Source organism: Passer montanus, unplaced genomic scaffold, assembly GCF_014805655.1.
Source record: "Passer montanus isolate IOZ18808 unplaced genomic scaffold, ASM1480565v1 scaffold41, whole genome shotgun sequence".
NCBI classification, from domain to species: domain Eukaryota; kingdom Metazoa; phylum Chordata; class Aves; order Passeriformes; family Passeridae; genus Passer; species Passer montanus.
In genome coordinates this window covers 2,572,479-2,584,531 of record NW_024368930.1, presented here as the reverse complement: position 1 = coordinate 2,584,531, position 12,053 = coordinate 2,572,479, and the positions used below count along the sequence as shown (strand labels likewise).

At 46.8% G+C, this 12,053-nt stretch overlaps 1 protein-coding gene across 1 annotated transcript in view; it reads left to right on the top strand.

Annotated features, from left to right (window-relative positions):
* Positions 1–12,053, top strand: part of BMP7 (bone morphogenetic protein 7) — a 41,358-nt gene that overhangs the window by 19,986 nt on the left and 9,319 nt on the right. Inside the window, exon 3 of the mRNA XM_039719119.1 lies at positions 4,256–4,448. Coding sequence (XP_039575053.1) covers positions 4,256–4,448 — 193 coding nt within the window. The remainder of the gene's footprint in view (positions 1–4,255; positions 4,449–12,053) is intronic.

Genomic DNA, 12,053 nt, shown 5'->3' with positions numbered 1-12,053 from the left:
CCAAATGTGGGATCAATTGAACTTTCCAGCTTTATGCTGATGTGTCATTTGCTTTGGAAGTTTGGGCACCTGGGGTGTTAAACCAGGACCTCAAGGTTTTCAGTCCAACATTATTTTTTTGGTACTGGCTTTAACTGCATTGCTGCAAGTTCTAAATATCACCAGCCACACTGTTTCATCCCTAATGTTTTTAAGTTCTCTATCTTCAGCACACGCCAGAACAAGCACCCAGTGTTTGTTGACATTTTATCTCCAGCTTTCCCATATTTTTGGATCTGATATCTGGCTGCTTCACACCTGAGCACATGTACCCATCCTGTTTGCTTTTAACCATCCCTGCCAGTTGCACAACTGTGTCCTGCCCCCTCTTGCATCACCATCAGGCCACAACAGAGGCTTGGAGAGACAAAGCACTTCAGAGAGCTGGGAGCCCTCTGTGTCAGATAGAGCAGCACTCAGATCCTGCTCAGATAGGCAAGGCCAGACTTTCCAAGGTGCTGATCTGCCTTGCATATTTGTGACAGGTGTGGCCAAGCCACTGATAACCACCAGCCCGAGATATTCCTTGTTTTGGCTGCATCACCTGAATTGTTCCCCCATGGTTTTTGGTGTCTGGTGTATTTTCTCATGCATCTGATGTCCTCCTCCATCCCACAGCTCCCAGCTCCCGTTGTCTCCACCTTTCCCAAGGACTATGCCAGAGGGAGTGTCTGATGATCCTCATCCACCATAGCTCCAATTAACTGCTCCTCTCACCATGCCAAGGGTTGTTTTACACCAGCAATTTTTGAGCCTTCTTAGGCCAGATTAAGATTTGTGTTAAATTAGGCCAAATTAAGCTAGAATTTGTCTGCAGTGGTTGTACCTCCAAAATGCAACACTGCTTCTGAGGAGAGGCTCATGTTCACACAGGCGTCACCTGTGAGTGACTTTGGATTGTTGTTTAAGGAGAGGAAATGCCCTGTTTTCCCACAGTCAAGGCACACAGTCTGTTTCATAGCAGAATTATTTTTCAAGGGTGTTCTTCCTTTTCCTATTTTACAACCTTTGATTGCACATCCAGAGCTTTGGCTTCCTCTCCAAAGCAGCTGCCTTGCCAAGGCATTTGAATTGTGAGCTGGAATTTCCAATGTTTGAAATTAGTATCTGGGCTAAAATCATTCACCAAAGACTTTGGGTAGTAGATTTGTGAGAACTATGAGCCTGGGACAAAGATGAGTTGTCCTCATATCCAGCAAATCTCCAAAATGCTTGATGTGTTTTAAGGGAGCATTTAACATTAAAGCAACATTAATGGCAAACAAACAGCTGAGATTAAGTCCTTCAAGGATGACCAAAAAGTTCTTCTTATGGTCATTGTGTCAATAGGGATCATGGATTTTATAAATCCAGTGGAGGAACTACAGTCACATCCAAAGAGCTGCAGCAATTCTCTTGACTGTTTCAGTGAACACTTAAAATACCACTATTCCCCCTTGCCTTTTTTCCAAGCTCTCCCCCCTACTCTCCCCCTTCCAACCCCTCAGGTAATTAACTGGAAACGACCCAGTTGCAGCATTGTCAAAGGTCTAACACCCATCAAACCCAGGAAACTCAGGCTCCTTGAATGCTCCCCTGCTTACCCCGTGCTGTTGTGCTGAAGGTATTACAGGGGTCTGCAAAAAGTGCTTGATCAGATATACTGTACCACATGTTCCCAAACACCAACACACAGCAGCATGACTTGGGGATAGGATTTCAGCCTTCATAATGAAGAGTCTTGCTTTTATGAGCTCGAGTCATACCCTTAACGTTATTTTAACATAGATTTTGGTGTTTAATTATGTAATAAGATTTACTGCAGTCATCTAACAGATGTTGATTCAGGGTCAGTGTTTCTCATAAATTAGTTCTGAAAGGATTTGTTACTTCTGGGTCAGCAGATAGGTCCAGAGTGCAAAGAAAAAGGGGAAAAACAATAAACACTGAGTTGAAGGGTTTCTTGGGATTCTTTCTTCAGTTACATATCCACATATTTTCATGATCTTAATGACTATAGCCACAGGAATGTTTGCTTTAACACTAAAGATGGCTCAGGCCAAAACCCTATATCCAAACATCTGCAAAGCATGGGAAAGTTCAAACTTTGGGGCTCTTTATTTTATGACCCTGGCTGTTAATTTTTCATACTAACATGACACATTTTTCCTAGGGCTCAGCAGTGGGAATTGCTGTGAACTTTAGCAGCACCCCAAAAAGTTTCATCTTCATGTGCTTGTTGTCAGACCTTGTGTATAAAGTGCAGCTAAAGGCCAGTGTTGGTTGATGTGGTTGTCATCACACACGTACTGAAAAACTGCACCCACCTTCCTCTGGAAATTCAGCCTTCCCATGTCTTTGGAAGCAAATCATGTTTGTACATCCTACTGCTAACAGCTGCAACTAAACCCACACAGCATTATACTCATTCTTCTACATTTGTGGTTAAAGGAGGGATTCCATATTAAAGTATTTTTCATTCCATTTTAATTTACTTGCAGATAAATTCCTTTAAAACTGAAATTATGCTCTTTATATCTTATTCTGTTAGGAGTACTTTGGAGGAAAGGGATTGAGGCTCATTTAATAGTGTTGCTAGCACGTCCAGGGCAGTTGTAGCCTGCCAAGTCTTTCACAAATGCTGGTGAATATTCACAATATTCCTCCTCATCAGGGTATGAGGCACTGAATGTTGCCCCTGAGATGTTTTAGTAGAGGTGCAACAGAGACTGCTCAACACATAAAACCATTCGCTAAACTTAACCACCTTTGTCTTGGAAAGCTTAGAGGTTTCATACCTAAAAAACTCCTCTAGGATGAATCCCAGCCATGAGTAAGAGCTCTGAAGCATTTCCCTGAGCAGCAATCACACAGTGGCAAACTGGACTCCTCACAGAAGGGATGTGAGAGAGGAGGAAGAGTCCATGGCCAGCTGCTGAGCCTCGGCCAGCAAAGCAGCCCTGAACCTGCTCCGTGCTTGGACACAGCCCTGCTCCCAGAGCCTGCCCACGCTCTGTCCCTGCCATGGGGACACCCTGCCCAGGCCTGACCTGTGCTTGTACCATGCGGAGCTGTGAATTTAAACAGCACTTTCCAGACCCGGGCTTGAAACTCCTCTTTTCCAGGAGTAATTCCCTTTAAGTCAATGGATTTACACAATGGATTTGCTGCTGCCAGAAGAAAATCAGGCCTGTAGAAAGACACACATTCTTCGCCAAGGAAATCTCAGAGCTAACTACTTGAATTGTGCAGTCAAGCTGCAGAGGGGTCAAGTGGACAGACGACAGGACTGGGACATATAGGAAGTCCCTGGTTCAAACCTCAGCTCTTAAAATGTCATGCGTTGTGACCTCGGGCGAGTCAGTTCAGCCCCTTATACCTCCATTTCCCCCCTTTTCCTTTGTCTGACTTGTCTGTTTAATTTGGAATTTGTTCCAAGAAGGGTGCCTTGCCTCATGTGTTGGGCTGGGGCACTGACACCTCTCCTCCCCCTTGCTGGAGGAGTGGCTTGAAGTCTTTGTTTGCTCCCAGCACTGACCCCTGCTTCCGTCCCACGAGCAGGGTTACACGGGACCACCAGCTGTCCATCAGGGGACAGGCAGGCCTGTCACCCCGTGGGATGTCACACACCCCAACACCAGCCTGGGAGGACCTGGCACTTGTTATTTCACAGTTAGGGTTGGGAGGTGGAAGAAAGTCCTCACTTTGGACAGATCCTTTAAACGAAAGCTTCGACCCTACAGAGCGGAGCCATGAGTTCAGCTGGCACCAAATGTGGGTCACTGGCATGAAAAGCCTCAAGGGCTGGAATTTGTGTCTATAGTGTGTGGGTATGTGTGTGTGTGATTGTCAGGAGCAGAGCCAGGCCAAGAACCAGCACTCCTGAAAAGCCCCATCTGTTTGTCTCAGCTCCTTCCCACAGCAGCTCGGTCGTTATCGGTGGCAAATGTCCAGAGTCACTTGTCAAGCACAAAGCTGCCAAAAATCATTAAAACACAATGGCCCCCTGTGCCAGCCAACTGTAAAAGTGCTCCAAAGGGAGCCTGATAAACACACGTATGCCCATAATAGCCCAGATAGAGGCAGGTATTTCCTCTGTGCTTTCGTGACCTGAGCAGCCCCTGAGACGCTCCCATCAGATATTCCCGCCCTTTTCTCTTGTGGCGGCTCTTGAGCGTGTTCGACGGCGAGGGGAAGGGAACAAAGCAGGTGCCTAATGGGCTGTTTTCTGTTTCAGTGGAGCATGACAGAGAGTTTCACCACCAGCGCTGCCACTACCGAGAGTTCAGGTTTGATCTCTCGCGGATCCCGGAGGGGGAGGCGGTGACGGCGGCCGAGTTCCGCATTTACAAGGATTACATCCGCGAGCGCTTCGACAACGAGACCTTCCAGATCAGCGTCTACCAGGTCCTGCAGGAGCACCCGGGAAGGTGAGTGGCCCACGGGAAGACCCTGCTGAGGGCACAACTCTCTATTCCTGCCGGGAGTTACAGCCAGGGCTCTCACAGGTCCTGGTGGCACCAGCACGAGTGGCTGGGTTTGGCATTGGGGCGTGCAGGGGACCCCAGCGATGCTCTGCAGCAGCTCCTGTGTGTTGTGACATGGGCACAGGTGCCCTGGGAGCCTCCCTGTGGCCCAGGGAGCATCCCCAGCACTCCTGCTCTGGCCTCTGGGAGCACTCAGTAGCCTGGCCATGTGCTAGTGCAGAAAATGTATCATAAACCAGAATATTTCAAGATTTCTGGAAGCACTCCCCTCTTCCTCCTGCTTCTGATGGATCCTGAGGTGGCAAACCCAAATGCTTCCTTTGGAATTGCAGCTTAATTACTAGCCCTTATTAGCAAAAGCATTTGAGCTCCCTAATTAACAAAGACAGATGACACCGTGCTTTTTATATTGACTGATTGTTTTGCATGTGCAAAGCTACAAGATGAGCTATTAAATCCCTTCCAAGCAATTATTAATGTATGCCAAGCTCCCTGACAAATCCTCCAGGGAACTTGAATAAGAACATATGTTCAATTTTCTCATCTGGTTTTAGTTCCAATTAATCAGCAATCCCAAACCACTTATCAAAGGCACTTAGTTTCATTTGCACATACTTCTTTCACATACAAATCCTACCAAAAGTGAGATCGCATTTATTTATGTGAAAAGAATTTACAATCACATTCTAATCAGAAGTTATTCTTTAGGACTACTAAATATGGGCTAATAATACTACAGTCCTAATTTAGGTTTATGAAAAGAGAAACACTAGGGATTTAAAAAGTGGAAAGTCCAAAAGGGTAAGAAAAAAAAGTATAATCAGGACTCTGGCTTTATAGTTTTATAAGAGCTAATAAAAATGCAGAAAAAATTGAAATATATCAGGAAACCTTGTCAACTTTTTTTTTAATGGTGAGAATTTCTGCCGGCTTTGCTGGATGGTAAAAATATTTAACCACTGGTGTGTTTCCTTCTACATCTGAAATTCTGATTTTATAGCTTAAAACTCATGGTTCTCCTGGCACTTCTAATGATGCAATCATTTGCAGCGTTTGGGAACTGTGCTAAAATGAATCTATTTGTATCAAACAGTGGTAATTCAAACTGTGCATTTTAACCAGGTCTTCCTTAAAGGAGAAGGCAACAAGCCAGAGCTGTGCACAGGGTCCATCAGCTGTCCTGCTTACCCTAAGCATTTCATTTCATTTCATTCCATTCCCTCCTAGGCCATTCCAGAGGCAGCAGCCTCCCTGTGCTGCATTTCTCCAGTGGGTTGTTTAGGTACCAGCCTGCAGGGATGACTTTCCAGTCTTGGGAAGAGCAGAAACTGTAGATGTGCTGGCAGAGGAGGAGGCACCAGCCTGTGTGCCAGGGCACAGGGGAACTGCCAGGAGCCTGCTCTGGAGTGAATGACCTTCCTCATCAGGTGCCAGGGAAGTTCCCCTCGGGTCCTGATGAGTGAGGTGCCCATTAGGAATCTTACTGACAGAGTCAGAACGAGATCTGATATCTTAATTTTACAGTGGTGCATCCAAAAGGTTGTTTCAACTTTGTTTAGAGAGGATGGGAAGGTACTGCTGGGGAGAGCTGTGTGTGGAGCAGCAAATGCTTCTGCAAACTCTCTCCTCCACTAATTCCTATTCCTAAAGGAAAAAAAAAGTATGCAAAGGGTGGGCATGTACATCAACCACTGTCTGCAAGAGGTGAGGAATCTTGCTAATTATAAGATGTTCCGGCCACAAGACTAGATGCAATTTTACTGCATCACATTCACCACAGCAACACTGTTTTTAATGAGTCTTCATGCATATTCCCCTTTTGCATACATTTTGGCACAGGCAATGGTGAATTTTGAACAGCTTGTCCTGAAAAAATATTCCTGTTGGTTTGGATTGACCAAAGGTAAAAATATTGTCACTACCATTTGTAAAAATATTTGCTCTTTTTCTGCATTTTTCCACTGACATTTTCCACCCGGCTCTGTCACAGCCCAGTCATCCAAGTCAGTGTGTCATTGGGCAAGTGGAGAAAGAAAACAAACTCTCTCCAGTGTTGATCAAAAAACACCCATTGACTTTGATGCTTCCTTGGCTGTTTGTCTCATCCTGAGCTGCTGGAAAGTCAGCCCCATCTGACGTTGTTAGCAACAAGAGCAAAACAAAGCCAAACCCTCCCCACCACGCAGGCAGGGAAACCTCTGCTGCCTTCGGGTTTCCTTCTCCCAGGGCTCTCCTGACACAGAAGCACTGCTGCAATTGCCTTTTGAGACCTGAACCTGAGATTCTCCAGGCTGTGCAGTGCCCGAGGCACGGCAGCTGCTGCCAGGGGCAGCTCAGCATCCTCTCACACACAGCAGAGAGCAGGACAGCTCCCGGAGCCACCAACAGCACAGGGCGGGCTGGAAGGCTCAGGCTGAGGGGCACTGGAGAGGTTTTCCTCTGTGAGATGTGCTGGAGGCAGGATTTTCAGTGAAACCACACAAGGGCCTCCAGTTCGGAGGGTGTGATGGTGCCCTCAGCTCACATAAAGCAGAGGTATGAGCAGTTAATGACTTCACGAGTTCAGACAGGTCGGAGGTATCTAACCAGCAACATCTCTTGTGTGCGCTTCATTGTCAGTGAAAAATAGAGGCTTAGGTGTTTCCAGAGCAACAGCTGCACCCCCAGCAGACTATCCCTGAAATCCTGCCCCTCAACAGCTCAAGTGTTTGCAGGGTAGAAGCTCTCCCCCATCCACCTGCTCAACCTCACAGCCCTGGCAGCAAAAAGGAGGGCCCAGCCCTTCCTTTGCAGCAGATGAGATGTCACTTTGCCTTGGACTGCCAGAAATTACATCTCTGTCAGACTGAAGATATTATTGCAGGTGTTTGTAGGAAATCAGGCTAAATGATCAAATACTCTTTCTGGCTTTTCCAAATCTTTCCTTGCAAGGCAAGCTCTTCAAACTGGCAACATCTCCTCGATAAAAAGGCGTGCACAGCATTCTTTAGGCACACAGCATCAGTTATTCACTTTAGGCAAACAAGTACATTCATGAACAAAAATGTCCCAAATATCACAAACACTGATGATGTTTTAAGTGGTATAACATGCCTCAAAGCTTTCAAGTGCATAGCTCAAAGTCCAGTGACTCATGTCCAACTTCTGTTTGGACTTCGTGGCTCAGTCTCCTAAAGCCTGGGAAGGTGTTCTACAAAGCCAGTGCCTGACTTGAGCAGGGTGAGAGCAGCAGGACATCCAGTCTGGGTTTGTGGTGACAAACCCTCCTCAGTGGGAGCTGAAGGTGGCCATGGGGAGCCAGGGGCTGCTTAAGTCTGCTCCCCCTGGAAAAGAAGGGAGAGCAAAAGCAAATCCCAGTGCTCAGCCAGGGCATCCCCCTCAGTTTATTAACCTGCAGCTGCAGAAAAAATGCAAACTGTAGAGCAGCCCTAAAGCTCAGAGCTCGATCCTGCTTTTCTGTCTGCACCTTTTGAAGCTGAAATACCTCATCCCAGAGTTACATCTCCTGTTTCATTGGACCCAGCTCTTGCACTGCAGAGTGAATCCCAACCCCTTTGAAGTCGATGGGAGTTTTCTTACTGGAGAGAATAAAACCAGGTACTTGACCAGCCTTTGGTAATTGAAATGTAGTTGTTACATGTTCACTTTGTGGCCATTATGGATTTCACGGGCTTCAAAGGCAGTGATTTGAATGCTCATGTTACCAGCCCTACAGAAAAATCAGATCCTGCAGGATGCATTCCTGGGTTTGACTTGCAGCTGGAACGCTTTAGCTTGAGCTTCAAACTACACCACTGCTGCAGCAGATCAAACCTGAGCCCCTCTCCAGACCCCTTTCTGCCACTCACTGGAGTCTTGCTTCCATGTTGTGGATTGAAACATGTAATTCTAGTACCTAAGAAAGGCTTAGGCCCACCCGACCCATAAAGCAGATGTGCCTTCTTTTTGGGGCTTTTTAAAGTACCAGTGTGATCGTTCTGAGATGAGCACAGCACAGTTGGATTTAATGATGTGCCCCAGCACCATGACAGTATCTACAAATACTGACAATAACTTCGATTATAATTTTTTGGTGACTTACCTGCAACTCAGTCAACAACTACATTTATCTCTCAGCAAGTAGCAAGGGAACTTGAGCACAGAGATCCTGCAGCTCTCCAAGAACAGAGCTGTATCTGGTTTTCTCCTTCAGACCATTCCTAAAAGCCACTGCAGCCTGCAAAACCTTTGACAAATCTTGAACTTAGCAAGGCACAGCTCTTCACAGACACTTGAGGAGCTGCAGGAGGCATTTTGCATACCCCAGTGGGTCCTTGGGTAAGTGATGCCCTGATCAACCTTCAATGCTGAGCAGAAACAGCTGTACAGAAAGTGTCAGAGACGTGTGTATAACCTCATTTCTCCCAGCACTGTTTTTACAACAGGCTTCACATTTAGGAAACATGTTGCATCTCAGTAACAAACTCCCATTGCCACTTTTAATCAGCCTTTGAGATCTAGATCTTACCCTTCTCCAGCACTAAGAAAGGCAACACAGCTACTAGAAGCACACAAAGCAGAATTAAGAATCTACTGCAATTTTAAAGTGAATTTAATTTTTCCCCTAGATTCAGCAGAATTTACACAGATCTGTTTCACTACCAGTACAGCCAGTTTTCAGGCCAATCCTTGGAAAACACCTCTAGCAAACTGAATTCCTGCTGTGGACATCCCTTTACCTGGCAGAGCCCCGGGGCTGTGTTTGGCTGGTGGCTCCTGCCTGGGGGCATGGGGAGAGCTTTTTATCAGTGGGGAGAGCTTTTATCAGTGGGGAGAGCTTTTATCAGTGGGGAGGGAGAGGGAGGGATAAGCAGGGGATCCCAGGTACAGGGGAGGGAAGGTGTGGGAGGAGGGCTGCATCAGGTCTGTGTACAGAGGGTGTTGCAAACGTGCCAGGGAGAGGCCCAGGGAGATCCTGGGGCCCTCTCAAAGTAGGAAAGTCTGAAAAATATTTTCCTAAGCTTGTCTTTGGACAGCTGCAGCTGACTTTAAGCAATGACACCAAGCAAACTGGAATCTGGATACGGCAGGTTTTTAATCCAAACAGATGTCTTCTAACCCCACATCTCCTCTCACCCTGCCAGGATGCCCTTTTTGCCTCCTCCTCCCTCCACCTGCTCCAACCTGGATGTGACAAACCCCCTTCCCCAATGTCCTTGGGCTGCCTGCTGGAAAACTTGCCCTGTGCCTGTGACCCAAACAGCCCCTCTAGGGTTAGAATGTGAGTTGAGAGGAGAGGATTGTGCTCCTGCCTTAGACACTGTGCTTTACATGCTGAATCAATGAGAATTCAACATATCCATGCCTCAGGTGTTCCCTACTTTAGACAGAAGCAGGAGGGTTAACCCACATTTGTAAAGCCATCCAGAGGCTGTTGCAAGGTGCCTCTGTATGGTTACTGTTAAAGCACTGATATTGGAATTCCTGCAGGCAGAGGGAGGGAGCAGGGCAGCCCAGCTGCTCTTTGGGTGAGGATTCCCTGTCCCTGATGCAGGCAGGGGCAGCAGGAGCTGCTGCTGTCAGGACAGAGCCTGGGGGCTGCTCCCAGCACACACTGCTGGCTGGTCACAGAAATCACCTTGTCTTATAGTGCAATGGAAATTGCCAAGAGTCACCTTCACTGCTGCTGCCTGTCCCTTTTCCCATTTATTTTTATCCCACTTGGAAGTGCTCATTAGTGTTTACTACCACTTGTCAACCAGCAGCTTGAAATAACAGGGCTGGGATGGGGACAGTGAGTGAAGAAAACAGACATAAAAGCAGGGACTGTTTGGCAGGAGGGCTGACCTAAAATAGTGTGGACCTTACAGCATTATAGTCTATAAATGCAGAGTTTTATCTCCTGCTCCTTTGCCAATGCAGAGTTTTTGTCTCTCATGTTTTCATCCATGTTCTCCTCGTGCCACAGCTCACCAAGGCAGGTGATTGGGGCAGCTGCAGCACCTCTCATTTTTGGGTATGTTTCTAGTGTTTATGGCTTCAAACCAAGATGCATCCCAGGGACTGAAAAAGCACCCCAGCAAAAATCAAAGAAGCTGTACATCACATTTTCATGAAGCTTCATGGCTGTTAATTCTTTCTCTTATTTTAGAATTGCCATGTTGCAACAATTCCCTTTATCCCACACCTTCCCTTCCCTGCCTTATCTGTACTTTTTTTCTCTTATTTCTGCGCTCAGTCCCACAATCCTCACTTCTTCCAGCCCTTTTCTCTTCACTAAATATTTGTGATCCCTTTCCTCACCACCATCAGCCCTTTGGCAGGTCAGCCCTTCCACCTCCATAGCTCCAGCTGCTTCCCAGACACGATCTCACATGCATCCTGCCCAGCCACCCTCACGCTACAGTACTTGTTACTCACCCCTGAGCCCAGAAAACAAGTTCACTCAGGAAGTTTCACAGACCACACAGCACTTACATGACCTGTAGACAAATTTTTGGGAGTGCTTTCTAACAGGAGGTGACTCTCCTGTCTGGCATCCACTGTGAGACACTACCAAAGACACCAGCAGGCAAATGCCAACCTCCTGTCTTCATCTCAGGCTCTATTGAGAGCCTGGTGCTTGAGACAAGCGAGCAGAAAGCCCCAAATTTTATCATTGCTAAAAGCTCTGACACTCCCGCTGATGTCAGTTCTTTGAACGCTGAGCCATTTTGATGTGGTCTCAACAGAACATACTTGTGGTCTGGATCCAGACTTTGTAATTTATGTAACTCTAATCTAGACATTAACATTTCCATGTCCCAGCTTAATTTTCCTGTAAAAGGAGGATCATGTGCCTTTCCTATCTCTTGCTCTGGAAAAAGGCACGGTACAGTTTCTTGCATGCACTGAAATTCTAAAATGAAGGAAATGAATGCAGGGCCAAGGAACCAAAGGGGTTTTTTGCCTCCTTGCTGCAGAGCCATCGCTCACATTGCTCCAGGAACATGCTCTGTGTGTACACAGCTGGAAGGTGAGGTACAGGAGTGAGATGTGCACTAGAAACCTTTTCTCTTTGGGCTCAGATCTTTATCTCTCAGCTAAAACCCAAAGCAGCCACATTAGTTAGACTTAACCAGCACTACCTTCTGTGACAAGTCATTAGATGGGAGCCCTCAGAATAAATGTTGTTTAAGTCTTAGCAGAACAACATTTCTTTGCTGTGTTTACTGTGTCTTGTCCAACAAGGATATCTCGAGGGCTGGCTGCCTATTAGCTGGTGATTTAATGCTGTTTGCCTGTCTGTGGAGAGCAGGACATTCCACTTAAAGGAGGTTTTCTTTTTGAAAAGAACAAGAGGTTTCATCTGAACAGGAGCCACATCTCAGGAGCCTCTGCTTGCAACACCAGTGAGGTTCTGCATCCCACCCCTGGCCACTGCTGGTGGGCCAGGGCAGAAAGCACTGACCCAGGGGTGCTCAAACTCCTCCAAAGGCATCTGACACTGGGCTTTTTTGGGGTCCAAATGTTCCAAGTGTGTGTGGGAAGGACATTTCCCTTCAGTGGGTCCCTTTGATCTCTCTCACT